The sequence below is a fragment of the Lytechinus variegatus genome, chromosome 3 (assembly GCF_018143015.1).
Source record: "Lytechinus variegatus isolate NC3 chromosome 3, Lvar_3.0, whole genome shotgun sequence".
Lineage (NCBI taxonomy): Eukaryota > Metazoa > Echinodermata > Echinoidea > Temnopleuroida > Toxopneustidae > Lytechinus > Lytechinus variegatus.
The window spans coordinates 4665839-4693148 of NC_054742.1; the positions used below are offsets into that span (position 1 = coordinate 4665839).

Genomic DNA, 27310 nt, shown 5'->3' on the forward strand with positions numbered 1-27310 from the left:
TACTGAACATAATAAGGAGCGAGTGAAAGGGGAGAGAGAATATCCTTTCTGCTCAGTCACTTTCATGTTCGTCGACTGAGGTCGAATAGTAGAACGATCGTCAAGGCATTTATTGATGAGTGAAGTCGAGATGGAGCTTGGCATTTGAAGCAAGAGAACGGTCCATAGGCAGACTAGAATGCTTGCTGGTATTTACTTTAGATTGAAATCGAACTGGCTCCATTAACACCTGTTTTCAAGACGAATGCTCTCCAAACTTTGCTCCGATGCATTAGTGTGAGGCGTGGGTCATTCTTCTCGTGTTAAAGTTGATAATCTATTTAAAGAAGAAACTATTTACATCTGTATATGACTGCTTTAACTCGCCTCTCGATTCTTCTATAAGCAATGAGAGTTCTTAAGATTGACAATCATTGAACACAATTATTAATTGAGAAGGTTTTGCAACTCATCGCTTTTCTTCTCCTTCTTCGCACATATTCAACATAAAAAATGACGTGAGTATGATGGTAGTTACATTTATGGCTTGCACTCATAAATATGGTAGTCATGAAGTGTAAAATTGAAAAAAATATATCGTTACCGTGCATGGTTTCTTTTAATTTTTATTCGAGGAGTGGAGGCCCTAAAATTAAGTGATTATCCTGCCATAGATTTGCAAGCAATAAGAAGAGAGCGAGAGAGGGGGGGGTTACCTCAACAATCCGCCTTCATAGAGAAGAATGCATGATGTAACCCTATCATTGATCCTACCATGTGTGTGTAGTTTGCTTCTAATCAATAAAATAGATCCTGAGAGCTAAATTGTCAAAATGGTTCTCTCCTGGCAATGGTTATAAACAGGATCTGTGAGAAGAAGTTTAAAATTCAAAATAATAATATATTTACACTCTGACACGCCGTGTTATTACTTTTGTAGATGAATCAATTCTGTTTGTAGGCATTAACATATTAACGTCATACGTTTTTCATTCTTCCGAATTGTCAACTGATACTAAATCAGCTGTTTGGAACGGAGACACATATTCATTTTACTAAACACCTAAATTGTATTTTTGAAAGAAATAACATTTAATATGAGAGAGGGAGCTTTGAAAAGAACAGAACCATGCAAATTTAATACTTTTGTTTGAAAGTAACCCTTCATGTGTCCTGCCCAGATTAATGATCTTATCTTCGACTTGTCATTCTATCATAAACACTACGAAAGAGACAAAATGCAATCTCTTATCCGTAATCGAAAGAATTTAGACACTTTAAATTAATTAAAACTGTATTGATGAATTTTTTATAACATTAACCTATTGAGTATAAAATCAATAAATAACTTTGCGTGATAGAAATTGATTTGCAAGGTCATTATGCGTTGTTGTGGTGTGTGTTGACTTAAGGATGTTATGGTAACATCACTATATATTGTTTATGCATGTTTTAATCATGAAGACGTGAGTATGTAGATCCTTGATAAGCATGATTGGAATGTGGTCTGCTGTTATGATTACTTGGCTTGGAGAGTGAAAAGAATGTTCCCTTGTTTGCCATGTTTGCTCCAGTGTTCAGGTTGGTTATTTGTTCACACATCTTTACGTGAGGCTCTTTTAGTTTCATCATTTTAATTATTTTCATCCAGTCTTTTCTTTTGTGACCCCTTTACATCCGAATATATGGGCGATTCCAAGCGAAGTCGGACATTTTACAAAAAGAATATTGGATCTATTTCAAATCTGGATCAGAATTTTCTATCAAAACTCATATGGAAGTTCATACCAAAGGTGATCATAATAAGCCTCAACATTTTCCGAACAATACCCAAAATATATATACATGGGACTGCATGTATTTTTTAACTAGATTTCAATTTAACAGAAAACTATATTGTTTTGTAAAACTTTCAGTTGGATAATATGAAAATGATTATTTTACATCATCATAAGAGAAATTTATATTAAAAGGAAAGGTTGAAAATGTTAAATTTGTGGTGCCAGACAAAGTGTAATGCGACTGACCGGATTTTTTGTATCCACGAAGTTGCTTCCTAAATTCAAATGAATGAGACTTCTATATCTCAGTAGTGTTTGGAAGGTAAAAGTAATCGAAAAAAAGTTAGACACATTAAATGAATTTCACCTGTATTGATTAATGTTTGATAGCATTGACCTATTGATGAGTATAAATCAATAAATAAAATTGAAATTGGTAATTTTTTTTATTCGAAAGAACTATTAAAAAGTAATCGGTAAATCTGTTTCTCATGTCTTTTTTTGTGTAATGCGACTGACCGTGGAATCGCCCATTATCTTTAAAAGCGTTTGCAAAATATATATGCAATAAATTCGGTTAAAGAAAATTGCACCTAATCATTCATTAAATAGGCGTAGGATATATATATATATTTGTAGAAATGCGAGATTTAATTACAATATATTGTTGTAATGCATTAAGATGACTCATGTGCACTGAGAGAAAAATTAAGCATCTTAGAGAGTTGTACTGCTCGTAATAAATTCATTACCATTTCTTAAACATCGAGCTTTGATTCCATTTCCATTTATGTTATTTTTTTATATATTGCGCCTAGAGCATTTCATTGAGCATGTATAATTTACTGAACAAAATATCTGTTTGTGTGCATGGAATAGGTGAATTTAATAACCTCCTAGTGAATCAAAATGTTTCATTCTACACCAGAAAAATGCGACATCCACGCTCCATCGTATCTTAACTCACGCCCATAAACACTCCCTTACACACTTAAAAGGTGTGTGCACATGTTAGGTTAAGAGTTTCATTTATTTGATAAAATGGCTATGTAAATAAGTTGGCTAACTAAGGGCCTAACTGCCTCGCAGAGAATCGAATGCATCACGCACATCCACACACATTCTTACTCATAAAAAGGGCTTACCTTTCACGCAAACACACCCACAAAACACTCTTTATTTCCTCGCATCTCCTAAACGTCCTCCCCTAAACCCCCATCCCTTTCAGTACTGTAATTCAATCTCTGATATATATATATTTAATGGGTTTGTTTTGTGCGGTAATATGAAAATGAATACGTATTGATTGATACCACCAGACAGACCTCTGTCTCGAAATATTTGTAACGCATTTACGAACACTTTGTTATTTTATCCTATACCCTGGGGAATGGTGACTGAGATCTTTACCGCATATCCCTCCCGATGATGGAAAATAACAAAATAAGTTTTAAAAAAGTCAAATCCTTATTATGCATGCTTTAAATCATTCTTTATTAACCCCGATTTTTATGCAAACACGTTTAAAGTAAGGTGAATTTCTTCATAATATCTTAAGACGATATATGCATCTAACTGGGTTATGATGATGATGATGATTAAAAGAATGATGTGAAGGTAACGATAATCTAAATGATGATGATATGTACATGCGATGTTTACAATCGTCTCAGATACAGATTTGCAGACATATTCAGATTTGATTGCAACCATTCAAATCTGAGGTTGAAATGGAAATTTGTGATTTTTAATTTTGATGAGACACCTTGGTGACGAATATATCGCTCCGAACCACCAATCTTCATTTTATTTATTTATTTTTCATCGTGTGAGGTGTCCAAGGCTCCGACGAGAACAGCTGAATAATCTATTCGATATCGTAACCGTCAATCTACTATTAATAATCTTCTGGTAAAGTTTAAACTTGTATTGGTAATCGCATTAGTGGTGTCAGTTATTCTAAGGGATTTGTCATAAGGATCCCTTAATGGGTAAAACATCTTTTTCTCACACTCTCTATAAGAGATGACAGGGTCACGTCAAACTACAATATAATCTACCATTCTCAGACACTTAAACTAAATTTTGATATTTCATCACCGTTCACATTCTTTTGTACTCTCTTTTTGTGTTTAAAAGTTTGACGTCGTGAATGTAGATAAATGTTGAGTTTAGTGTCAATATAATAAGGTTTAAATAAGTGATATCTTTTACTTCATGCTCAAATTAATCGTAGATCTATCCATACGATCACTAGATATTTGAAGGAAAATAGGAATTTCACTTTACATTTACAATAAAAGTCGCTTGTGAAAAGTGTGAATGTTTTAATGATTTCTTCAAAGTCCTACAATTGTCATTTATCAAATGACCGTTTTTATTCATGTGCCAAAAGACAATGTTAGAACTATGATGCGAATCCTCGCTGTTCATGTAGGTTTCATTTTCATATTGATTGGAATTCAAGTTGATAAAATATGATAAATTTCATTAAGAAAAACAATATTAAAAGTAAAAAGAACTATCAAAACGAAACATTAAAAAAAGAATTTGTACAATTAATTTTTTTAAGCTCGTAGTTCATAGTATGGATACTAATGATATCAATATTTCTAATGATTTTCTATACATTTCAGAATAACAGTAATTCATATAATGAGTCTAAAGTAAATTAGTATATTCTATAATACTTCCCAATTTGGGTTATCATTTACAATTCCTCCTACCCCCACGTCCTCTGAATAAAAAAATCTTGGTTTTCTCGAATTTAAGAGTCCCTTTCTAAAAATTGAAAAAATTGCGGGACGAAGGAAAACGTGCTGGGAAATTTACAAAAGTAGCTATCCTGTGTTCAGGAGCTTGTTTGCTTGCAATGAAATATCTAATCTCCTTAGGGTAAAGGTATCTATCATTCTTTTTTTTCCCCTCTACAAATGGGGGATTTGATAAAATACAAAACTATATTCGATAAATCTGTGGATGGTAAGCCGGAGAACAAAAACAGTGAGTTTATCTTGAAGGATAACAATAATCACATCACACTGAGAGGAAATACTATATCGTACTTTCCCTTTGGGTAAAGTATTCCAAACAACCATTTCTAAATGTAAGCAGACACGTAGCAAAATGAAAAATATCACTGAAAAAGGAAAACTTTTCTTCTTCTTTTAAATGCATCATTCATATTATGAGAACGATTCTTGTAATAGTATCAAAGCGGTTGGTTCCGACATCTTTTGAACTACTTTTAATAAAATTCTATTCGAAAGATAAAAAATGGTAGAATTCAATCTTAATTTTTGGTAAATGGTTATTTTATGATTCACTTGCCATGATATATCTATTTCAGAAAAATGAAATTTACAAGTATATTTGGATTTATAACAATATTATTAAGTGACTTTCAATAAATTGATGCTACAGCGACACATTAAATAAAAGCATCATTGAAAGCATTATACAGTATATAATAAAAACTACAATCAACTCATCAATTCAATAGTTGTAACAGTAGGCCTATGACTTTTTGCACAAGCTAACATCGGAGGAAATCTGTCCCGAAAGGTAAGGGGACCAGGGGCATGAAAATTTGACGAGCAAAAAAAAGGCTTTCACCTAAAATGTTAGGTCAATTTAACCAAAATAAAATTGACAAGCCAAGCCAAAAAAAAGGGTTTTCAACCAAAATGTTAGGTCAAAATACATGTATTATTTTAAGTGTGAATGATATATTCCTCTCCATCCTAGGCAAAAAATAGCAGGTGGACATTTGATATTGTGTCCCCCTACTATTTTGGGAGGGGGACACGTTCCCATGCAAAGGTAATATCGTTTCAACAAGAAGCATTTCTATCTGTCTTTTATAAATTCTTAAAGTAAATATATTCAAGTTTTAATATAAAAAATTCCCATAATCACGACAGGTTTCCTGATGTTTGATAATCTTAATGTGCGGATTTTTTTACTATTTCTAAACAAATCATACACTTCAGTGGAATGATTTTTAAATAATTGACAAGCATTCACATTGTTGTCTTAAGTTAACTACCTATCTATATAATGTTTTATTTAATGTTTAATCACATTAATGCAGATCAATACAAGTCGTTTGATTCAGCAATATATAATAAATGTAAAATCAGATCTGTTTGTGTCACTTACTTCAACTGATGCTATACATATTAAAATCCAATGTAAATAAAATGTATTCATAGTAACGATCTAGAACATTTAAATTAAAACTGCTATAATTATTTCCCTTTTAATTTTCATTGCCATTTCACTAAACACATATTCACAAAACTGATTTTTGTTCACCATAATTAGTTTTTACTTTCTGAAAACGTAACGTAATTGTCAAACATTTTAATGAAAATTAAACACATCAAATTCACACAATATTCTCACATGATAAAGAAATAAAGAGGGAGAGAAAGGGAAAATCAATTACAATTTACAATGTTGCTTTCTCTTTCACATCGATACAATAACCTGATGAAAAAATAGATTATCTTCATTAAAAATACCTTAATGCCTTTTATGATGTCTGATAAAAATTCACACCATCTTTTATTATTATAATTGCCCCATTCTGCATCGGGTCTGACATTTGTTGAATCCAAACATTGATATTAGAGGATCGACTTCTTACTGATATTGATTTTGATAAAATTTTCCATTAAACGTAATAATTTTTTAAAACAAAGATATTTGCAGATATATAAGATATTTTACCATTCTCTCCACCCCTGCTACCTAAGGGCCTTTTCTTTGCACGCCATGGCTAATAACCGTAACGAACGAATGCTCACAGACTTTCGCCTCGCTACACAAGTTATCCGGTTACGAATTACAGTCTTTGAATTTTTCATTTTATTTCGGGCTAGAGAAAGAAATGTATATTACGAATCGATGGTAGATGAAACACCCTGAACTAACCAGGGATAAAATTCAGACTTTGATGCGGGGAGGGTGCTAAACTTGCTTAAAGATATAGCTTCGAAATCAATTATTAATCGCAGTAATTTGATGTTGATCTTTTTATGGTATCATGCTTACTGAATCTTTGAAGGAAACTAAAGACGAATGTCACTTAACACCTTCAGTTATGAATTTGACCCTGTAGATTCCAAGGTCACGTACTCCAACACCCCAATATAATAAAGGAAAAGAATAAACCAAACCCTGAACGGTTCTGAATGTTGACTAGGCGATGAAGGAACTAAGAGTGAATGTTGAACACTCTAAAGTTTTACTTTAAAATCAATCAGCAACTCACAACGTCTTGACTTTTCACACGCAATCAGTATTTAGTAATCACTTCTGTTTGTGGAGATGACTCCCATGTCATGACTGTGATTTGAATATCAGTCATAGTTAAAGCTAGCAACATGTTTTTGTAATCGACATGGTCACAGCTCCAGAGTCGTGGAACACAATGAGCCTTAAACCATGTGAAGTGAATGCCCCTTGACATTGACTTTCAATTTAGTGGTGTCATTATCATCCTCTCATCTGAAATGAATGGTCAACTTTCATCAATTATTTCATGGCTAAAATTGGTTTCTAATCCCTACGGTTAGATCATCTCAATGATATCCAGATTACCTTACTAAATGTCCATAATTACAGAGCGTTGAATCTCAACATCTCGAGTACTAGGCATGCTAGGTTTAAGAGATGATTTATTACACTATAGGGTGGGGTGCGTTTTCAGAATAAGTTGTGCGACCTTTTAAAACCACCTACAACATTGGCTTATAATGCTTGCATGAATTCGTACGAGCCGAGGAGGTCATGACCGGTCGCTTCAGTACTTCGTATGCTTGTTCAATATTAAGATACTTGAAGATACGACAATATTGATCCAGAGGTCGTACGACTAATCGTACGACTAATCGTACGACTAATGCTGGTGTGATTTGTTGTTGTTCTCTGGTTTTTATAGTTGCTTTCACTGTATGTTGTATGTAATGTTTTACTCTTTTACATTGTATGATATTGTAATATGTTTGTTTACATTTAACAGGGCTCTCTTGCAAAGCAGTTGTATACTGAAGAGACTACCCTGGGTAAATAAAACAAAATAAATAAATGAATAAATCGAGTGAACATCACACGACATTTGCGACCTTTTGGTCGTGCGACATGCTGCAACAGGCATTAATCGCTAGTCATCTCAAAAGATCGCACAGAGGCTTTCACAGTTGCAACAGCTGTCGTACAATAAAAACAACCAGTAAACCCCGTTGCACGAGTAAGTCGCATATGCTCTTATTGTGCTCGTGCGATCACATGCGAGTGTTGCACGACTGATTGCATAGTCGTGAGATTCGACGTGAGACAATGCGATTGCTCGTACGTTTGAATGAAACCAGTGCGAGTGTTCGTGTGAGGTATAGACCAATTCGAACTCAGAGCAATGTAATAGCAGCCATAGCTTTAAGTTCGTGGAGTTTCTATTACACTTTTTCTAATATTTTCTTCCCTCTTTTTTATTTATTCTTAACTCCTATTTTATAACACCGAGGAATTGCGAATGCAACGGTAGTGCAATGTTGTAAGACGTGTTGCGATCAGTCTTGCAACAGTATTATGGCCTATACATTATCGCACCCAGTCGCAAGTCTGGTCTCTATAGGTTGTAGCACATGTGCAAGTGTTGTACAAACTAGAGTCGACTAAATGCGACTACTTATTTGGGTCATCTCTCGCATCAAGTCGTACATCGTTGAACAACACTCATACGATGATCTCCAGACCGATGGTACGATCTGATGCGAGGGAATCGATCGTATTTGATTGCGTTTGGATTTTGAACATCTTCAAAGTTCAGATGCGACCAGTCACGACCACTTCCGACCACCTCGAGTTCGTGCGATCATCTACAACGACTGCGAGTGCTCGCCGCAAGACACCAAGATCAATACACCCCCCCCCAAAAAAAAACTGTTGCAGGCGTCGTAAACTGGTCGTTCGTCAATTGTAAAAGGGGCTTAACATGAATGATCCAACCACAGTTCAACTGACTCATTCGCTTTTTATCAGTCATGAAGGTGGTGCATCTCTCCGATCAGTTTTGCGACCATGGTTCTGTTTTTCGACCGATCACACCCATTCTTAGATAGTTTTGTACCCTCGTGATTGTGTTCCACACCATGCTACATATATAGGTTAATGTATTCAGAACACGCATGGAAAGTATTTCATTCATGTAAAAAAAAGGATCAAAATCCCCCCCCCCCGCTGTGTAAGGCCAAGGCATGGGGGTTCATATTATTAACCATGATGAACAATTTAATCGGTGGCAATTCACAATGTTTTACAAAAGTGAGGAACACAGGGCGTAATGATCTCACTCTTTTTTTCTTTTTAATATTCTTTTATAAATGTTTTGAGGAGTTACTTGCATTACTATAACCCTTGGTAACACTTAAAATTCAGAATCATTTGTCAATCTATTGTCTTCAATTGATCACACCTATCTAATCATAAAACACAGATCATCGGTCATTGCAAAATCCAATATTTTTCATTCAAACCTTATAGGATTACCAATGAAATTTAGTTTGAATATATATTTGAATAATATCTCATTATCCTAGAATTCCTTTGATTTTTGTCTCTGTATAAATGATGGGGTCATTATAACGAAGTTATGACCTACTGCCTATTTCGTGTTTAATGTTTAAATCCTTAATTTTCTATTTTGTAAATATATATAAATATATTCCCTACAGAAATGTTTGTATAAAAATAATTTCCGAATGAGGTTTGTCGTAATAGACGCCCATAACCTCAGATCAACTCGACACATGAGGTCATTATGACACGGACTGTGGCCTGTAGCCTATGAGGTTATAGCTTGTTGGTTGTTTGCGACTCGAGGGTTGCGTTTTCTTGTTTGAATTCTAGTTCGCAAGGCTAAACCAGCAAAAGTGTCAGAAATCTACATATATATATATAATTGTAGGTATACGTAAGTCAGGGTTGACTTTTCCTTTGAAAATACCTCTCCATGATTAATAGCTGTCTGGTCATACCCTGTTATTCACCATACCCTATACCTCGACATCGGAAGCAAGATGCATCAGACAGATTGCTTGGTTGTAGTTTATCATTTCTCTGTCCTGTAAATAAGAAATCCTATGGGATGATACAGCGATTGGTTGATTCCCGCCAACTAGTCCGTCTTGCTCCTAGATTTAGAGATTGGGTAAAACCTATTATCCAGAGGGAGAACAATTAAAATATTAGATTCCCTTGATGATGCGACCTTGTGGAGGGATGAAAATCAATTGCGTATCTTTGACAGCGCTTCCGATCAATAACGCCATGTAACGAAATAGAGATATGCCAGGTTATACCAAGAATATTCGAGTACAGAAGGTTGTCAGTTCAGTGAACTCAGCCATGTTTATCTTCATGGCGCCATACAATGCGGTAAGAAAATAGAGAGCCATCTTGTATAGCTCTCAGGGTGCTTCTGCGACTTTAGAAACTAGCCATGGATGATCATATCATCTTTTTTATATCATGGTGTCCCAAACATAAACATGTTTCTCAACATCACCGAAGCGTGTGTTTCAAACAGGTTAATACTCCGTATTAGAACCATGATTGTCTTCCTCCAGGAAGCCATTGAGATACCTTTGATATCCTTACTTTCGTTAAGAAGTCGTCAACCTCACAGAAAAAACGACCTTAACTTTTTTTTATATATATCTTGCAATTCCCTCGCAAAAATTGTGGAATTTTCTTTTTTATTTTATGTCACTTGGAAACAATTAGTATCCACCGAACATAAAATCAGAATAGATAATCTTATTTCTTTCTTAACTCATTTACTTCAAAATTAGATAAGAAGATGATTTATCCGTCTCATGGGCCCCTCCCATTTGCAATCAGTCCAGTACACGCTTGTTCAATGTTAGAGTGAACCAAACGCTCTTGAACTATGAAGATATATTTCACCGTGCAATAACGATTGCACTTTCATTGAAAGTACAAGTTTATGGAATTTGAGTCTGGATTATGCTGTAATTAGATTATACAAGCATTTGGTAAATTTAAACTTACGCTTAATTCTTGTTGAAAAGTCAAATTGATGATGTTGACAGGAGCCGGTCTTCTTTCATGTGAAACAGTATGGTAAATTTTCAATGTTCGCCCGTCTTTAAAGAGATTTGAATTAAACATTATCCTATACGGATTCTGCTGCGTCAATCAGAAATCCAAGATTCTGCAAAGACCCGAGAAGAAATTTACTATGGCGTATTTACAGCTAACGCACTTTTTACTTTCATCAGGTAATATTAAATTACATTTTTTTGTTTCATTCTGTGTCAATTAAAAAAATATGACTGACAATGTCAATTTTATATTTAAAAAAATATATACATTACCTATGAAATTTCATTTTGGCTTTACTCCCATTGCGAGTGAAGCAATTCAATCTGCTGACAGGCCCATGCTTCTGACAGCAACCCCACTGGTTTTAAGGATCGGAGCTATGAAAGTGGGTCACCGGCAGGTGAAAGCTTAACAGAGATTGCAACTCGAGTTACACGCGCCATATTTACCGTCTGCTTGTATCCCGCTATCCGTCTCTTCTTACTTGCTACAGCCCCGCGAAATTAAAAACAAAACAATATGTTGGACAAAGCAAGCTACCCTGTAAGAAAATAAAGGTAAACATCGTACCTGTTTCGCTGATGAAATTGCACGCTTTCCTTTCCAGACTTCCATTTCTGATACTGGCAGTTCATCCCTCGCTTTCTCTCTAGTCTACTCCATTTCTTACCCTTTACCTTTTATCTTCAACAGGAAAGTCGACTCAAATTTCCAAAATCTTGATTAAAAGTCTTCACGAAGTGATGGATGCTAACCAAGGTCGGAAGTAAGATGGCGGTCGTCCTTGCCTTAATTGGTTTAAGTCGATATTTCCTCGAAAATACGGAATTTACTAGATAATTTGGATATAATTTGAGAAAATACATGAAAGAGAATGGTTACTAGTTACTAATGCTCCCTTTAAATAGGTCCGAATCGATAAATAAAAATGTAAAGGTCTAATATTTGTAATATTTTTCATGAAAATAACTTATATTTACAGCTTGTGTGAAATGTATTTTATTTTTAAATTCTTTGATCTTCTCTCATAAGATTACTGCCTCAAGAAAACATAATGCTTTTACATTATTACTCAATTCTATACTTTTCTTGAAATCTCTATATTTTTTTGTTAATGTACTGTATGCATGTGTACATGTATATCGTTATAATGTTTTTCTTTTGAATTAAAAATTTGCGTTTATGGCCATGTGTATTTTTCTGTACATTTCTTTTATCGAAATCTAAAAAAATTAATTGAATCACAAAAAATGACAAGATTATTCTGCAATTCTATTGATCAATTAACAAAACAAAATATATGCTAATAGTAAGGGAAATATACACCATGCATGAAAAATAGTGGGAAGCACCCCCCCCCCTAAAAATGTATCATGTGCATAAATATTTCTCCCACATCGTTGACTACTATACCAGATACCAGTTACGGGCCCTATAGCTCCGGGCTATTTTGAGTTTATAAATGCCGCGTGCTAAAATAGCTCGCGCCAGACCGGTGCTATTTTGATGCTGCTATAGTAGCAGCGCCTGTCCAGCGCCATTGTGCCCGAGTATTTGAACATGTTGAATGAGGTAGCGCCGTTCTACCAACAATTCTCCTACCAAATACCAACAATTCATGAGTTACTGAAAACAGTACTACATTCAAGGGTTTTATTTCCCCTTTAACTTCATGTAGCCCGGGCTATTTAAAATGGCATATCCCGGGAAGGAGAGTATTGCAGCTTTTTGCCGGTAGGCCTACAATTTTATTTGATGTCAAATATTTGAACCATGGAAGATTAAAAGTGCCACCGAGATGTTGAGATAATTATCTCGGGAAGTCGACATCTTGATAGCAAAAGATAAGATGACGAGATCCAAGATCTCAGCATGTCAACATCTTTTAGAAGAGATGATGAGATGACAAGATCCCGAATCTCATCATGTCAACATCTTTTAGAAGAGATGATGAGATGACAAGATCCCGGATCTCATCATGTCAACATCTTTAAGAAGAGATGATGAGATGACAAGATCCTAGATCTCATCATGTTGACGTCTTTTAGAAGAGATGATGAGATGACAAGATCCCGGATCTCATCATGTCAACATCTTTTAGAAGAGATGATGAGATGACAAGATCCCGGAACTCATCATGTCAACATCTTTTAGAAGAGATGATGAGATGACAAGATCCCGGAACTCATCATGTCAACATCTTTTAGAAGAGATGATGAGATGACAAGATCTCGGATCTCATCATGTTGACATCTTGTAGAAGAGATGATCAGATGACAAGATCTTGGATCTCGTCATGTCTACATCCAGTGGAAGAGATGATCAGATGTCATGATCTCGTAACTCGTCATGTCTACATCTTTAAGAAGAGATGATTAGATGACATGATCATGGATCGAAGATCTTGTCATCTGACCATTTCTTCAAAAAGATGTCGACATGACGGGATCTTGTCATCTGATCATCTCTTCTTAAAGATGTCGACATGATGAGATCCGGGATCTTGTCATCTGATCATCTCTTCTACAAGATGTTGACATGATGAGATCCTGGATCTTGTCATCTCATCATCTATTCTACAAGATGTTGACATGATGAGATCCGGGATCTTGTCATCTCATCATCTCTTCTAAAAGATGACGACATGACGAGATCCGGGATCTTGTCATCTCATCATCTCTTCTAAAAGATGTCAACATGGTGAGATCCGGGATCTTGTCATCTCATCATCTCTTCTAAAAGATGTTGACATGATGAGATCCGGGATCTTGTCATCTCATCATCTCTTCTAAAAGATGTCAACGTGATGAGATCCTGGATCTTGTCATCTCATCATCTCTTCTAAAAGATGTTGACATGATGAGATCCGGAATCTTGTCATCTCATCATCTCTTATAAAAGATGTCGACATGATGAGATCCAGGATCTCGTCATCTGATCTTTTGCTATCAAGATATCGACTTCCTAAGATAATTATCTCAACATCTCGGTGGCACTTTTAAGCTTCCATATTGAACAGACCTACAGTATTAAAAAATGTCTATACATTTCATAAAAAACATATGAATTGAAACCGAAGAATAGAGAATGCTTGGCGAATCCTTTGGAAAAATATTGCAAACGGTTCAACTGGTTCAAGTCTTATTCAAAACAAGTCCACTTATTCCAGGTTCAATTGACTTTAAAGGATATTTCATTTAAGGAACAATTTCTTCACAAAGCAAACTGAATAAAACAATTTCTTATTCGGTTTTGAAAATACAAATAATTGTTGCTCAATAAGTGGAACTGTATTATGATCATCTGAGGTGGTAGAGAGTGTTGAGGAGACATCATGAATTATAATATTTCTTCATGAACTTGCTAAAGGCAAGATTTCGACTTTGCTTTATATCATTCCAGCCTAACCGACATACTTCATTTGGAAGGTACATTAACTCATTGCTTATTTTCAAAAGCAAATGAGCATTGGCGCCCCAATATTATGTTTAGAAGGTAAATAAGCACTGCACTTTATGTCTTTTATCAAGATTTAATTAAATAGTACAGAAAGGTTAAAGGTATTATTTAAACATTTAGAAAATTCATCCACTGGCAACAGAAGCTGACATTTTGCGACCGTAATGTCTTCAGGGGGAATTTCATAACTTGAAATAATTCTTTGTCAAATAACTTGTCTCCCGCGAAGCTTAATGATAAAAGGTACATTCACACGAGTCATTTCAATGTGTGAAAGTATGGATTTGATGTCGAATAATGATTCGTTCAACAAAATAATAAATAAATGATTTCAACAAATTTATTAATTGGGAGTTTATGAGGGTTTAATAATACAATAATTCAAATGATCAATATTCGTTTTGGATGTGTTGGAGGAAAGGATGGCTCTGAGAAGCGGGGGTGGTGACGGTACTGAATATTTTCTGGGGGTTCTGCTTATGTTATACACGATAGGCGGCACCCCTGGAAATTATATTATTTCCATTATCTATTTCAAAGAGCTGCAGGGATATATAATAAATTCAAGCTCTTCCATCATGTTATACATTAATGGATCCTATGCATGATAGCAGTGATTATTCTGTGTCTCATTTTCATACTTTTGTGGGGGGGGGGTACGCATCAGTTACCCTTTTTGTCACTGCCCCCCCCCCCCACTGATGTCTCTCTTTTCAATCACTGAAGTACTACATACAACTATCTAAGTGCATGTAGTAAGCATAAAATGTCAACAAAACGGATGATTAGTATTTTATTATCATAATGTTGTAACTTTTTCATTTTCTGGTTCCCTTCTTATTTTCTTTACTTTTTCTCTCCCCCGCCCCATTCTATACATTTATTTCTTCTCAATCCCGTATCCCATTCAGCTTTTCTTCTTATCATAGACCATACATGATGTAGAGTTGTGCAGCTGACCGTAAATCATTGAAATGCTAGAAAGAAAGAAAGAAAAACGATTGCAGCAATTACATCATGTACATAGGCTGAAATATAGTGAAATTATACTAAACATAAATATTTGTAAGAAGCAAAACAACTTGGTTTAGACATCCCGAAATCCGAGAGGTTTTAATCCAGACGATCGAAGGAAAAAATCTTTGTAATTTTATTGATTGGATGAATTTCCCACCTGAGGACTATGTTGATCGTCTCAATCAGGAGGCTATTTGGTAGCGTGATGGAATACTAACACAATATGATGCTGATAAGACTCCCGTGATGATACATGCAAATTGGAATCTCTCTATCAGATCATCTTCTTTCTCCCCCCCCCCTCCCTCTCGCTATCTTTTTTTCTTTCTCTATCTCTCCTTTATCCTCTTATGAATCAACATATCCGTACTAAGAATATGGAATATAAAACATTAAGATTTTTTCCCAGATTGTTCTTTTCCCCCCGTTATTATCTTAACATGACAACCTCTGAGTCAAATGAATTCAATTTGCATAAATCAAATTTATTTATTTTTAAATGTAATAATTTTGGGGATTCGTTTCTTCTCTACACTTGCAAAACAAAAGAACTAAATATGAATGATTCTTCTTGTCTATACATACTTGCTTTTCCCTCACATGACAGAAATAAGATAACGAAAAAGATGCATTTTGTGTCAGAGCCTTGCATGAAATTATTGGCAATTGTTCTTGCAATTGACTGATAACTATCTCAATTGACAAATGGAATCTAGATTGTTTTAGCCTAAAGGCCGTCATTTTCCTCACATTCTTGTTAGAAGTGACCTATATGTTTATAGTTTATTTTAGGATGGAACGTATTTTACACACAAAAAGGGAAGAAAATTGAAAAAGAGAAAAGGGGACTAAGACAGAGAGTGTATGTGTGTGTGTGTGTTTGTTGAGGGTGTGTAGAGGGTGGATGGATGTGTGTGCGCGAGGGTGAACGTGCGCGTGTGTGTATTAAACAGATAAAGAGAAGCGAGAGAGGAAAATAGATAAGGGAAGTTTCATAAGACCTGGTAGCCGTAACACAAAGGTTAGCGATTAATTGCTAAATGAAATGACCAATCAAAATCATCGTTGCATGCGCATTTTGCTAAGTAGACTGACTATGAACCAATCAGAATTGTCTTTTGAAATTAGTGATCAATCGCTAACCTTTGTGTTACGGGACCTAGGAATGGTTATGAGCGAAGAGTTCGGAATTTTTTGTTGTTGGAAAGTTAGCAATAAGTTTTGGAATGCCAATCTTTTAGGTTTTGGCTTCTTAAAACAATTCCTCTCCCCAGTCAAGGTACCCCAAAACCTGGATAAAAAATAATTACATGTCGAACACATGACTAAGTTCCTTTTCCATGAAACCAGCTGTAACGTGTTTGTACTAATCATCGAATCTTCTTCATTCTTGAATGATTGCTGTGCCTAGAGCAATTTTCAATTTTCCACTTTGTTATTTTCAGTAGATTCTCCATGGTCTCTTACCGAAAGTAATGAAGTTCACAAAATCAGCATCAGGGGCCTAATATCAGTAACACTTGGTCATTAATCATGTAAATGTGATCTATTCCTGCGAGAGTCATTATTTTGTTGTATCATATCACCATTGTGTTAAAGAAGTCTATTCATCTTACGGCCATGCTATGAATACGGTAAGCCTCACACTTAAATACAATCTTAGGCGAGTATTGACAAAGAATTATAAAGAAAATTTGAAGTATTGCTTATTGGTCGCATTTAACTAAGAAATAAAAAGATGTGTGAATGGTGTCGATTGAGGGACAGTTTTTAAAAGTAACCTGTCATGTAAATGAACAGCTGAAAATTTGGATGGATTACTTAAGGACAGTTCTGTGACGAAAAATACCGTAAACAAAATAATCAGATAGCAACAATGAATGATCCTCTCTTATAATGAATATTGCGTAATGTGTTACAATCTACCGTAGATTTCGTTAGTGGATATGTTAAAAAATGATCTACAGATATGTTCATAAAAATTAATTCATCAAATATACGCATTATATTGATAAGATGGTGTGAATATAACCCATCATTAGCAGTTGGTCACATTCCTTTCAGTGACGTAGCTAGGAATCTTTTAGTACACTCGAAGTCATACATCCCTATTTCTGATTATTAGAATGCATCCGACAGGCGCATATGGATTCTAATTAATCGGGAGGCATGTAAAAAAATAATGAGCAAGATATATTGAAAATAGATCAGATATAAAGATTAATAGTTGAATAGTGATCAAAGCCGACTAATTAATCACTCTTATCACTTGTAGTTCGGACATTTGGACAGAATTCATTGCCAAAATAATCGCACCATTGACATAGTGTATATAAATATTGAAATAACAATGCTTTACGTTACTGGAACCCAGTTTAGTGACCCTTTGAGAGAGTCTTTTTTTTTTTACCACAGTATTAGACTCCCGTGTAATGCTTTAAGATAATTTCTTTGAGTTTGTAACTAAAATGAAGCTTAATAGGAACTTCATATCTTCTGAAGATAAATCCATGACCAAATAAACCAAGAGTTGTTACAACGGGGCAAAGCCTTGGTGTGAATCTGAATCTTAAGAAATTTTTTTTTTACCTCTGATCATAAAAAAGTACTTTATATAGTTGAGGCGTTTCCGTCATGGGTAAAATACCAGACCAAATAACCACATACACTTATCGTTTTCTTTTATTTTTGGTATATGATCCATGCCAAGTATCAAATCAAATTTGTTTCATAAAAAGTAATACTTTCCAACGTATTTCTAACGTTTAACGATACTACAAGATCCTTGTGAAAATGAATCTCTGTATGAGGTAAATCATCCAGATGATATTGAAGAACCGTAGCATATATACAAGTTAGGTCTGACGTCAGATTCACTAATGAAGGTATCATACAATCGGTTACATCAAGCACTTTGCAACTATTCAATAATTAAAATACTTCACAAGAAGTTTATCATGGAAATAGCGCAAAAATGTGCTTAGTTTAGTAACTAAATTAGATATAATATTAAACTTGTTTTTGTTTTAGAATTTTAGGATAGTAGAAATGATAAAATTAATATAACAAAGTTTAATAAGTTCATTTTTCATTGATTGTGGAAGTTAGAACTTATCAGTAAGAATAAAATAAGAATTTTGCAAGAGTAAATTAAAATTATGCAATAAAATATATTGAGATCACATTCTTTAAATAAAGATTATATCCAATCTATAGTTGAACCTGATATTATACTTTCAATTCAACAAGGTGTCAATTGTGAATTGTGATTTCTTTGTAATCAGAACACTATTAAAATCTAATGATGACAAATTGGTAAATGATATCCAGTCAGAATGTCCCTCTATCGTTTATAGCTTTCAATTCTCTTGAACGTTGTGCCTTAGCAGCCATGTAATGAATCCTAGCTATCAGCTGTACCCCTGCTTGTATAGGATTACCAAAGGTTTAGAAGTCATGTTCTCTTTCGTTAGAACACGACTCCAGTCGAAATGGGTCAGGCAAACACTCAGTCCTTCTCTCTTTTGTTTTACTCAAGACATTCACCTGTGCCTTATAATGTTACTTTTCTTTATGTTCTTGCATGAAGCATGATAATGGAAAAGCCCTGTAGGCTTGTGAATGGCTGTGAGAATGAGGGTTATTAGAGCCTCGGGCTGGCTTACTTTGCTTCTATATCCCATCATCATGTAATATGAACTGACTTTTACGATTCCCAAACCTATTTTGTTTCTGATATTTACAACGCCCTGGCCCAACTCACACTAGCATGAGGGTGAAACAGTGGAAAACAATTTCAAGACGTCCTTCAGATAACGCCCATCAAAAAAAATGGAAGGATTTAATCAAACTATAAGAACTAAAAAGAAAACACGTCAAGAACTTATATCAATGAAGCGTAATGAATTAAACCTGAATTACTTAAATTGGATATTTCTCAAGTTCTCAATTTCAAAACGCGCTCCTTAACACATGATGTGATTCTTCGTGTAGCACACGCATGTGCGATCGAACGTACCACGGACTGGGCAGGAAATTAAAATTGAAATAGTTCCAGAAAAAAACCCCAACCCAAGGCTGCACATTGCACGCCTCGTTGGGATTCATGAGATGGAATAACATGATACTCCTTCTGGTTATTATATTTAGTGTTACTTTATATGGTGGTACTACTATCTTCATTCATCAGTCAGCTGTAACTAGAAAGACGATTTACGGAATGTGACAGACCATGAAATCATCCTCCTCCCGTACCGGGGTATAAGTCAATTACGCGCACCAATGCTAGTTTATTTCAGTCGTACCACGGAATTCACATCCAATAGAAGAAGTATCAGTAACACGTACAAGTCCATGTTTTTCGGCGACTGTTCCTTCAATTTTGAATGAAGTACAATTTCAATTCAAGATGGCTTTGCAACAGCTAAAAGTATATGGGATCAAGCTGGCATACATACATTACGTTACCCGAATTCTGCTTATCAAATTTACTTTTGGCTAGAAAATTCTAAACCTATTTATCATCTTACAAGTTTCGAATTTTTTGATTGATTGATTGATTGGCCGATCTAAGATCCTAATAATTTCTGATTTCTTAAAAATTTTGAAATTTACTAAGCTGGCATACATACATTACGTTACCCGAATTCTGCTTATCAAATTTACTTTTGGCTAGAAAATTCTAAACCTATTTATCATCTTACAAGTTTCGAATTTTTTGATTGATTGATTGATTGGCCGATCTAAGATCCTAATAATTTCTGATTTCTTAAAAATTTTGATATTTACTAAGCTGGCATACATACATTACGTTACCCGAATTCTGCTTATCAAATCTACTTTTGGCTAGAAAATTCTAAACCTATTTATCATCTTACAAGTTTCGAATTTTGTTGATTGATTGATTGATTGGCCGATCTAAGATCCTAATAATTTCTGATTTCTTAAAATTTTGATATTAACTAAGCTGACATACATACATTACGTTACCCGAATTCTGCTTATCAAATCTACTTTTGGCTAGAAAATTCTAAACCTATTTATCATCTTACAAGTTTCGAATTTTGTTGATTGATTGATTGGCCGATCTAAGATCCTAATAATTTCTGATTTCTTAAAAATTTTGATATTTACTAAGCTGACATACATACATTACGTTACCCGAATTCTGCTTATCAAATTTACTTTTGGCTAGAAAATTCTAAACCTATTTATCATCTTACAAGTTTCGAATTTTGTTGATTGATTGATTGATTGATTGATTGATTGATTGGCCGATCTAAGATCCTAATAATTTCTGATTTCTTAAAAATTTTGATATTTACTAAGCTGACATACATACATTACGTTACCCGAATTCTGCTTATCAAATCTACTTTTGGCTAGAAAATTCTAAACCTATTTATCATCTTACAAGTTTCGAATTTTGTTGATTGATTGATTGATTGGCCGATCTAAGATCCTAATAATTTCTGATTTCTTAAAATTTTTGATATTTACTAAGCTGACATACATACATTACGTTACCCGAATTCTGCTTATCAAATCTACTTTTGGCTAGAAAATTCTAAGCCTATTTATCATCTTACAAGTTTCGAATTTTGTTGATTGATTGATTGATTGATTGGCCGATCTAAGATCCTAATAATTTCTGATTTCTTGAAAATTTTGATATTTACTAAGCTGACATACATACATTACGTTACCCGAATTCTGCTTATCAAATCTACTTTTGGCTAGAAAATTCTAAACCTATTTATCATCTTACAAATTTCGATTTTTTTTTGATTGATTGTTGGCCGATCTAAGATCCTAACAATTTCTGATTTCTTAAAAATTTTGATATTTACTAAGCTGACATACATACATTACGTTACCCGAATTCTGCTTATCAAATCTACTTTTGGCTAGAAAATTCTAAACCTATTTATCATCTTACAAATTTCGAATTTTTTTGATTGATTGTTGGCCGATCTAAGATCCTAATAATTTCTGATTTCTTAAAAATTTTGATATTTACTAAAAAAAAACTAAATTGAGCTACACTGGTTTGTATATGTGTACATTACTTGATATTTCCCATCCAACTTGACTGTATCGATTAACACGTGTTTACATCGGGAGAGAAATATGAAATTAAAACCATTAACCACATTTGCTTCTAAGGACAAATATTGTTGGACGTTAATTTTGGCCGACTCTCGGTCAATTTTAAAGGACACTACTATAATATTGTCTCAAGTAAGCAGGTTTTAATCTAAAGAGATACAACGAACATTCTCACTTTCTGAAGTGTGTGCAAATTAAAAGCATATGGCACTATGTATTAGTTTTGCTTTAAAGAATGTTGCAGTGCACTGTATCCTATCTTATCCGTAAATGCACTTTAAAAAACGAAAGCAATCAATTACCTCCATGAATGATAGAAGCTAAAACGGGCGGGACGCCCCAAAGCGCAAACATGGACGCTCTTCCAGCACTAGGAGTGATGTCATTTCTTTGCTCTGCCTGAATTTCATTTTATTTTAGTTATGGTCTAATTTCTTCGAGAAATATGAAGCAAATAATCGCATTTTTTGTGTGTCGATGGATAAGACAAACTGTAACTTGTTCAGCTAGACAAAGACACAAGCACTTTACTTTGCGAACACCTCGGATTGTTAATCTGTTCACTTTTACCCACAGTAACCGGTAATATCAAATGAGATAACATTATAATACATATGTCTTTTCAGGTATCGATTTGTTTTGTAAAGAATTGGATCCGAATTATATGGTTGGTTTGTGCCCAAATGTGACCGGTCATCCAGTCGGAAAAACACGTAGATTAAACTAATAACCAATGATGAGCGGTCATGAGTAAAGTATATTGACCAGGCATGGTTTAAAATGAGGATACTTTAGCTATTGACACATCTCTCTATCATAAACATACCATACACATACTTTCGCTCGGGCTTTAGAATAATTACAAACACTTGTTACATTTCAAACAGTTCAAACACCCTCGGCTACACCTTGGGCAAGTAAAAGCAAGTTTCCAATGTACCTCGTGCGTGTAATTCTTGCTAATAGACTCGATGGTGTGCATAATTTGTATACTGGTGACCATTGGATTGTGGACTATATAAAAGTAAATCATGCTTCCTGTTACTTGATGCGATTTGATGCTAACTTGGACTTTACTCCGCCCAAGAAGACTGCAGACAAAAATATTTATTTTAGCATTCCTGGATTTATTCTGAACAGCAACTTGTGACTCGTAGCCGGAGATCAGAAGCCCACGTAACTAAACGTGCAAAAGTAACACAATGCATTTTCATTATAGCAATATTTCGTGTTTTTAGTGCAGCGTTCTCGTTCATGCATTACTCTCCGGACGACGCCGTATATTATGTATATATATATATATATATGTATTTTTTTTATTATTCCGTATTTGCTAATTTGTTCACATCTGAATATTATTTACTTTAAAAAGAAAGTTTCGACGCACCCACACTCGCGCCTCCTCCACATTGCCGGCGGAAGCCAGAAAATTTAGAGGGTGTCAACCTGAAATTTTATGGGTTGGTAACCAAAAAATTTGTGACAAGCAAAAAAAAAAAAAAAAAAAAGGGTCATCACCCTAAATTAAGGGGGACAACACACGTTTAAGGGGGGCCACGTGAATTTAGGGGGGGACGCAGGATAAAATTTGACAAGCAAAAAAAAAAAAGGTTATCAAAACTAAATTTAGGGGGGGAACGTCCGCCCAACTAAAATTTAGGGGGGGGGGACACGTCCCCCCCCCCGCTTCCGCCGCCTATGCTCCTCCATCCCCCTCCCCTCCATCATTTGAATTGCTCTTATGGATATTCGGAGGGATGTACGGGTGCAGGGATAGGCCTGGTATAAACACTTTCTTTGTTTGGCATGTCCAATGTTTTCTATACTAGATTGGGCGGATCAATAATCAATTTCGATGAAGCCAACGATGCACTTTGTAGCTATTTGTATGATATATATGATCCCCTGTCCTATCATTTATGCATTGTTAGTAAAGGTCATATTCGTTGACAGATTGATAGAAGGGAAAGAGGAGAGTACCGGTATGGATATAGTTAATGTTTCCGGCCCTTAGTGCGAATGATCGTGAATCTTGTCTCAATGACGTCTTCACTACAGCATTGGAGTCTCTACCAAAAAATAAACCATGCAGATATTCAGAATACCCTTTATTGTAAAAAAAAATCATTTCATGCCGTCGCATCAAAATATTTGTTTTCAGTCTGCACACTTTCTTGGAACCTGGTAGCATCAAGATTTGAAATTACCTGCCTTGCAGTAGTTATTGGGCTATAGAAACTTGAAATTCCTTAAATTTTCAAAATTTCGACTTATTTGTACACTTACTTTATATTATACTTTACCATTTCCCCTAACTTCGTTACTTGGTATAGAGTGAATTTATTTGAACGTTTGTTAAGCTCCTTTTACACTTTCACGAATGCATCACGGATAATCCCGGATTATCGATCCGTGTACATACCGGCTACTCATCCGGCTCCATCCTGAATGTACCGGCATATCCAGGAGAAAAATTGAACATATTCAGTTTTTCATCCGGGAATACACGGACGGATAACCGTCCGTGTTCATCCGCGTAGCCACCTTGTACATCCGTGTAGCTACTGCATGCATCCGGGAGGCCCCGTGTAAGAACCGGGAGGTCCTTGTTAATACCTTAATACCGGCTACATCTGGGGTTGAAAATTGTCCATTGTTTACGTATATGAACAATAGTCCATGCTCAAGGCCATGTTTCGGTACGCTTCAGACGTTACAAAAAGAAAAGAAACTTCTTGGCCATAGCTCTCTAGATATCCCAGTAGAGACCTTTAACCACCGTGGAGGTCCATGTAAGGACCAAGTAACATCCGTGTGCTCCGTGTTGACTCCCGGTAGCTTATCAAGCAGATCCCTAGTGCTACCTTGTCTATCCTTGTAGAAACCGCATTTTCCGTACATTTCCCTGTAAATACCGAGTCAAATCCGTATTCACTCCGGCAATGCTAGAAAATATCACGTTGGCATCCCGAATCACCACGGACAGAGATCCGTGTTGCATCCTTGAAGGTGTAAAAGTACTTTTAAAGCACTGTATAAACATCGGCCATACGATTTTGAATGTTATGACGTTTGTCAATGTTTTAAGCAAAAACCTCATCCATATGTACTTAAGTAAAATATTATTCTATACATGTTTTAGATGTTCATTATAATCATGCAGTTCTTGATTATATTTGTGCTTGCTTTTGCTTCATTTTTCGTTACTGGAGAATGCAAGTAGTCAGTAGTGGGTCATTTGACAAAGTTCTTGGTATTGTAAAGGCATAAGACCTTGAACATTTAAACATATTTTGACAATGTCCTTATTTTTTTCTTTGTTTTCTAGGACCACTACAACAACTATCCCTCCAACTACAATGGAGTCTTACAGTTCAGTGAGCTGGTCCAGCTATTACGTGAACCTGACAGAACCAACATGCGAAGCAAATTGGGGGAAGCTCTGGGGTCCGTTCTTTCTCATCCTCGTTGCCATCTTTGGTTTCTTTGCAAACTTGAGCCTGGTAATAGTTGTGCTCCGCTACACACACTTCCACACAGCTCCGAATATTCTGGTACTAAATCTGGCTATCGGGGACATGCTTCATGTGCTGGTGTCTGCACCATTTCACGCAGAACATGAGATACACCATTGCTGGCAGTTTGGACTGGTAATGTGTAAGCTGAGTAATGGCATGCAGGTACTCTCTCAAGGTGTCTGTATTTATTCTCTTATGGCAGGAAGCATCGAACGTTATTGTGCCATTACACGTCCTGTAGGAGATAATAGCACTCTATCACCTCACCTAAAAACATCATTGGTGGTGATTATCATATGGGTGGTGTCTCTGGCTCTTTCTATCCCAATTATGAAAATTGCCCATATGCCGACTTCGATAACGTGTTTCTATTTGCCTCATTTCGAACGAACTGCACTGATACACGAGACATTCCGTTTCATCGTAATGTATGTCATACCACTTATCACCATCACTTTCTTCTACACCAAGATGTCGCGAACACTCATCTTGAGTACTTCTCGGTTCTCCGGTGAGCGTCAACCAGGTGCAGCCCCACAGCTTAACACGAGACGTCGAGTGGCTATCATGCTACTCACCATCGCCATCTTCTTTGGCATCTCTTGGTTGCCTTACTTTGCTTATGCACTGTGGTTCCAGTATGCTTTTGATTACAGAAACCCATCTCATCCTAGAATCGCCCACGTGTTCCGCCAGGTTCGCTTTATTCTTGCTTTCTTGAATACGTGTTTCAATCCTGTCGTGGTGTACGCCTTGAGTACAAGTTACCGCCGAGCACTTGTGCACACTCTGCGTTGTCGACCATCTAGCGAGATGGGAAGAGATGGGCCTAGGAGTAATTACTCAGCCTACAAGAATAGCGTGGTAACGGCTAGGAAACGAGTTACAAATCATAATAATGCATGCTTTGAAAGCACTGATATGACTGTTTTGAGTTCATAACTAATCAATATATTATTTTGTTGCAAGCGAATACATGGACGTGATTTTGCCTGAGAACGGGAAACACTCAATGTCAAACATCATTAAGTTACTATCACAATCTTTACTCTACGAAGTAATGATCAATTAGATATGTTGTAAATACAAGTGAAGCGCACATTCATGATCATATATAGTTTCTTACTATTGTAAAAGATGTACAAAAATATCATTATGCTTTATTTGTAAAATATATCGTAACCAAGATGAATCGGTGTAATTTTGTTCTAACGCATAATGAGACCTCGAGGTTTTGTTCACTGTAGGAAAATGGACGTGTTTTGGGCTTGCTCCCTTACATGTGTGGTAAAAACAACGACCTACTCACACCTTGACGGAATTAAACTAACTATTATGAACTGACCAATCACAAGTTGACCGTGCTGACGGTTGACTATGCAAACCTGTGACCTTCATGAAATAAAACTCACCCAATACGACTAAACTGAACTATTTTAGGAAACTAAATTCGAAGACGAACGACGACCTGACAAACTATAAACTATATGACTGCTTGACAACTTACTACGACAATCTACTTTGAATATCTGACTGAAATAAAGTACTGAAAAAATGATCAAACTATAACAAAGGCTCGATGCTTCACACATCAATCACTTCATTAAGGTAACATCTTTTACCACCTCACGTGGTCATTTGTCTTTGATTATGACCAATTTATTACACTTCTTGGATTAATTTGGCTCCTTTTGGAGGAACTGAGCACTTCTAGCGCTACATTAACATGATTACAGATCTTCGACAAGATAAGGTGGTGTGAACATTTTCTTTTTCACTTTTTACAAAAACAAACTTGTGACGGCGGAGGTATTTTATCTTTTTAATAGCAGTGACCATTATACAGGACAGAAACACGTCATATTGGCCAAGATCAGAGAATCAATAATCATGATCATATAGGAAACATGACTGGTATGTAAAGTAGAGCCCGTTCGTAACTTTGACTGTTGACCGGGTATGCCTACCACAACGCCCCGATTTACAAAACACATATAGTGTGCAAAAAACAATCATAGCAGAGTTGCTCAGGATGCGTAGATATGTAATCATACATTAATTTATTTCTATACCATGTATACCGCAATTTAAATTTCACCAAAATGAATTAAGGGGTCATTACTACTATTCTAACATTATTTGATAAATAATTTTGATATAAAGGTGTCTGTATTAAGAACATCCGCTAATTGAAGAGGTACTGACAATGAACTGACCACTAAAGTACGATTCTTTTTTACGCCAGTGTTTGAAAAAAAAAATAATACTCTATTTCGACTTGTTTATTCTGTAACCAATCTCGCTGAAGACGAAACA

The 27310-nt window shown here is 35.4% G+C and overlaps 1 protein-coding gene across 1 annotated transcript; it reads left to right on the plus strand.

Annotated features, from left to right (window-relative positions):
* On the plus strand, positions 1–26768 carry LOC121410039 (neuromedin-B receptor-like). The gene is made up of 2 exons (XM_041601861.1): positions 1–497; positions 24805–26768. Exons 1-2 carry the CDS (start codon positions 493–495, stop codon positions 25934–25936), a joined length of 1137 nt encoding a protein of 378 aa, XP_041457795.1. The 5' UTR covers positions 1–492; the 3' UTR covers positions 25937–26768.
* Positions 26769–27310: the final 542 nt, after the last annotated feature.